The sequence below is a fragment of the Coffea eugenioides genome, chromosome 5 (assembly GCF_003713205.1).
Source record: "Coffea eugenioides isolate CCC68of chromosome 5, Ceug_1.0, whole genome shotgun sequence".
NCBI classification, from domain to species: Eukaryota; Viridiplantae; Streptophyta; class Magnoliopsida; order Gentianales; family Rubiaceae; genus Coffea; species Coffea eugenioides.
In genome coordinates this window covers 28054384-28059889 of record NC_040039.1, presented here as the reverse complement: position 1 = coordinate 28059889, position 5506 = coordinate 28054384, and the positions used below count along the sequence as shown (strand labels likewise).

General features: G+C 40.4%; 1 protein-coding gene across 1 annotated transcript; it reads right to left on the bottom strand.

Moving 5' to 3' along the window:
* Positions 1-378: 378 nt before the first annotated feature.
* On the bottom strand, positions 379-2039 carry LOC113771335 (putative nuclease HARBI1). Its single transcript, XM_027315926.1, has 3 exons — positions 1647-2039; positions 964-1192; positions 379-668 (listed from the first exon to the last, which is right to left on the bottom strand). Exons 1-3 carry the CDS (start codon positions 2037-2039, stop codon positions 379-381), a joined length of 912 nt encoding a protein of 303 aa, XP_027171727.1.
* Positions 2040-5506: the final 3467 nt, after the last annotated feature.

Below are 5506 nucleotides of genomic sequence, written 5' to 3'. Positions count from 1 at the left end.
CTACTAAAAACTTAAGACTCACGGTACAAATACCACACGATATTAATACTCCGATTACAACCAAATCTTTTGTTTTCAACAACAAACTTATTTTGAGTACGAACGAAGAGGATATATGGGCATCACAAATACCAGGTACTTCTTAATATTCTGCAAGCCTCTAACTAATACCAAATCTTTAATTGAACTGCTTCATGCACGGTATCGCGTATTTCTATAGGCATTGAACATATGTGTCGCCATTATATCTCTCATGGCAGTCCATTATTCAACAACTTCAGGAGGAGAATGCAATGGCTGTATCTTGGGATATGGAGGAATTGCACCATGTCTTGTTGGATCTCCCTCGTCTGGGTTAGTAAAGTACATATCATTCGGTTATTGATCCCTAATGAAGTTATGCACGGCACAACATGCAATAACTACATTTATCTGTGTTGTCATCATGTAGTTTGGAACGGCTCCCGGTAAAGTGGCAAATCTCCTTTTAAGGACACCGAAACTTCGCTCTATGACATTCCGTAGTGCAGAGTGTCGATAATTAAAAAGTTCTTTCGCAGTTGCAAATCTCCCCCTCCTGTGATCACAAAAATCCGCTTGGCGTCCCCTATACGGTGGTAAGAAACCGGGCAAGTTTCGATACACGGAGTCAACTAAATAATATTTTCCTGCATCGCCATTACGAGAACCAAAGGATTATTTGCATTTTGTACTTTGCAGGTATAGTTATTGGCTATATTCCAACGACCCAGCCAAGGGTTTGATACACAATAAAAGATGATCATAGTTCATTTTTTTTTTGTTTGCGCAACAAAAAAAAAAGTTCCAACTGGCAAAGGTTAACTTTTTTCACTGTGAAAAAGAAAGTTATAAGACATACCGATATGTGAATTATTTGAAATAGGATAAAAAAGTACATTTGTGGTAGATATATTACGAGGACGGAGGGATTGCATATTATACCTGTAGGTGGCACAGGAAAGTGATTTGGGCCGGTCAAAACCCCATCCAAGACTCGGGCATCATGTGCACTTCCCTCCCATCCGGCATACACATATATAAATCGCATATCATGGTCGCATACAGCCAGAATATTTTGCGATTGTACACCATGCCTATTTGTGTATGCCGCTTGCTGTCTTCTTGGAACACAAGCAGGTATATGAGTCCCATCAATAGCCCCAACGCAGTCCTTCAAAAAGAAATTATTAATTGGATGAGGTATAAAACAGTATACGAAAAGACACGTGTTCTACGTACACTATTAATTGGGTACACGATACAAACTTCCACTTGTTTCACATACTAGCTCCAAACACCAAAGGGTATAAATATAAATTAGGGTAGGGACTGTTTTCCCACAATTTTTTCGCCAATTATTAGTTGTCCTGATATGAAATCGTATGGTGAACTGTGCTCGTGTTGAACGGTGCACATCACCTGCATTAGAGTAGGGTTTGCATGAAATTTGAAAACAAGAAGATGTATATTTGAAAGAAATTTTGATATCACCGTACTTCAAACCAAGGATAAAATCTCGTGTCGCTAAGAATTTTCGGATGAATTGCATCCTGGTTTCTGGGAGTAATGATGAATTGTGCGAATGTGCATAGGCCCCGGATGACTTCGTGAATATTACGATGCACCGTCTCCATGGAATGGTTAAATCGGTCAGCAATCATACGCATTCTCATATTGTGGCTCATCATGACCAATGTCATCGCAAGTGTCTCCTCTATTGTAACCCGTTTCTGATGATGTTGGGGAACAAATTCACATTCGGCCAAGAGCGAGCACAACTGCATGAAAGAATCAATATTTAACCTTGTTGCGTCCATAATTCGTGTATGGTGGCCTGACATCACTTCTTCAACCCAGCCACGTCCTGATAATGCAGACGTCCTGCAAGGCACCTTTTGGATTGGACCTCCGTATGGTTCTGCATGTGGTCCAAATAATAGCGCAGCACCAGTAGCAAATAGGAGATCATCTTCGTCCGAAGACGAGCTCGTGCCCTGGCCATCACCGGGATCGCTCATTTGGCCCTTTTTTCAACTAAAACAATTTAGAGTAGGGTGCTTTGTCCGACTAGAGTTGCTAAAATCGAGCTGTCGTCGAAGTGCGCTCACCAATTCTCGTTTTACTCTCTTCCTCGTTTGTATGTTCATATAAAATATACAGCGAGTCTTGAGATGCACGTTTTATAGGCCATGAAAAAATGGAAGACAACATTGGAGGTGTTCGCGTCAATAACAGTTACTACCATTATTACTAGCTCATGAGAAATCGTCTTTGGATTCCATTACGAATTGACGGTAAGCACCTTTTACCTCTGCATGCTCGCTTCCTTTTTTTGGCCAACATATTTGAATGGTTACGATAACGTCCACTGAGAATACTTTTTCCGAATCCCACGGTACCTGTCTGAGCACGCCAAGTCTCTGTCAAAATTTGAGATCTTTCGAATGTATCTTTCATGTGCATAAAGGTTCACGAGGTCTGCATATTACCAGGTTAATATAGTTGCTGTCTACCATAGATGTTCATGAAACACCCACTAAAAACTGTTTAGGGGACCAGATTGACGAGAAATGAATCTACCTTTTGACTTTTGTGTAGCCGATACTTGGCCTTATAAGACCGAAAGTCTACACATTATGATGTATCTAGGACCTTTTATTAACCGGAAGCTTTTATCGCCTTTTACTTATGCATTACTCGAAGTAGGCATGTGATTCCTGGTTATCTATTTCATTTTATTGTCAACTAATTTTGCTGATCTACAATTATTGGCCTCTGTATGAGCTAGCGCTGTGTGCTTTTTTATTTCTAATGTAGTCCCTGCTATTAAATAGTTCGTGCAATTTGAAGCAGTTTTGGAGTGAAAAAAATAAAATGTCCAATTGGCCGGTAAAATTTGAAGTAGATTTAGATTAATTGACGGAATTAGTCCCGTGTGTTCACATGTTTATTGAATTAAATTTCTCTTGGACATCACCAGACCAATAAGAATAATTAACATAAGGGAAAAATTGAAGGGAAAATTTGCATTGGAACAACTGCTGATTTGGGTGCTCTAACTAATATTAATTGAATTAGATTAAAATTTTCCTCCTCCTTTCTAGTTATTTAGGTATTCAACGAATTTTTTGGTCTTGCTTTTACAGTTTAGAATTAGCTACATTTTCCTTATGTTTTTTCAACTTTAATTTTAACGGACATATGAGCCGAAGAGAATTTGATTAGTTTTTCAAATTTAATTTACAAATGAATTTGATTAGTTTCCCTTGCCAAAAAAAATCTGAAATAGCTAAAAGGTTTCGTGTACATTGGGGTCGAAATTTGGCTCCTGCCGAATATTTCGGACTCAAAACTGAACATGTGCTACACATTCTCAATTTCACTAGTACGGATTTCCCAAAACTTGGCAAAGGCTAAAACCGCAGGCACTAAAGATGCTCCAGCCAACAAATTTCTATTTCTGCTTATTTCCTCACGCGGCAAGAAATCGCATATCGATGGCCACATCACGGAGCTATTAAAAACCAAATGAACTAATGCAATTAAAAACCTCCAACATTAACCATAATATACAGCTAGTACTATCACGTCTAGTCACGTCCAGTTACAAAGCCAAAGTTTTAAACCAAATAGGGCTGTCCAAATAACTTCTGGAAACATAAAGGATACAGCGAGTAATTATTGCTACAAGCTTGGGCAAGGCACTAGTTTTAAAATCTCATACAAAGGAACTAAAAGTCCCAACTCAATGTCTTACAAATTGAGAACCCAGGAAACAATCCCAAGTCTCGACTACTTTCCGTCGGGTCCCCGCTGAGGTGCACTCTCCAAAGAGTACAACCAGAACTCTTGCATCTCGCGACTGAGATTGAGGAAAGTCTTCTGCCACTTGTCGTCCTGGAGTGCCAAAACTGCAGCGAGCTTAGCCCCTTTATTGAGCGATGGTCCAAATGATTCGACGACCTGGACTGCCATATCGACATCAAATTTTTCCTTGTCAGATGCTCGGCGACCCTTGATGTGTAATTTAGAATTCGCTAGGAAGGAGAGGGAGTTGGCACACTCGACGAATGGATCGTTGGTACTTCGACTTGACTTGCTTCCCCGGGATGCACTTGGGAGCGAGGTTGTCGTCCCTTGACTGCTCGAACCTCGCTTCACTCCCATAACTGGAGATTCCTCGTTGAAATCCCCATCCATGCCCGCGTTGTACATATCATCACCAACGGGCGAAGTGAAAGTCTGGCCACAACTATGCCCAGCTCGCTTGCGTGGATTGTAAACTGAAGGCGGAACTGAAGAGGCTTGAGCTTGACTCTCTGTGGCGGTTTCTGTTTCTAAGATCTCGTGCAGGATTGCATATTTGTCTACGCATTGCCTGAATATGAAGTACCTATAATCATTATTCTCCTATTTCAAAGACAAACCAAGGAAGGTTAAGACAAATTGAATATTGACATATGATTAAAAAAGCTTGTGCAAGGACAAAAAATAATAAAAGATTCCATATATGCTCTCCTTTTGGACAATTGTTCATAACATTTGTGACTTCCCTCCCCCGGAGGACAGAAATCAGCCCCCCTTAATGCAGCCCCCCTTAATGTCCTATATCCATATCTTAAAAATTGCAGCCCCTCCTGAATGTGCACGCATACAGAGCTAAACACAAAGGCTATAGCAAGGACGGCAGAAATTAAGAACAAATGGCAGATTATATTCACGTCCTGATAATGTCAAAGCTGAATGACTCGGACTTAGTTTGACTGCTGTTAGAATAAAAATTTGATAAGGAGTTATTACAATTATAATTTCTGGTTTCCTCTATGCAAGAAAATGGTACATTTTAACAGCCAAGAAACAGGAAAAGGACATCACCAAGAAGTGGCATATGGAATTTAGATATGTGAAACACCATTTAAATAGCTGGAAATGAATTACAAGGTCGAATGGAAAAAATACCAGGCACAAATTGTTCCATTGAGACTCTTCAGCCAAGAAGCACCTCCTATTCTCGTCCCAATCAATACCAGTTTCGGTAGATTGGCGCAGACCCTTTAACTTGGCAAAGGCACACCAAATCCTCTTCTCTCGTCCGAATTAGAATGGTACACACTCCATGCGTACTGCTTCCCCTACTGTGAATTCAGATGCGCAGCAAGCTTCATCCAATTGACCTCAGATGAAACGTTTGGATTCCACTCCCCACTCCTTTTCCACTCCACGAATGTCATACAGAAATGAATCTCCATATTTGCATCCCAATGGGCCTTCGCAGCGTTGGGGTCACGTGGCATCTAAATGAGGAACCAAAATGACGGTAAGCATTAATAAAAATCTGAGGTGTTGGAAGAAGAATCAGATTACAACAGATAGGCAACTTTAACAATTATTAGAATGTGGATGGATCAAGCGTTGGCAGCCAAGAAAGCAGAAATTGGCAAAGGCACTCGTTTGTATTAGTTTGGCTCATCAAACCTGGGTTAGC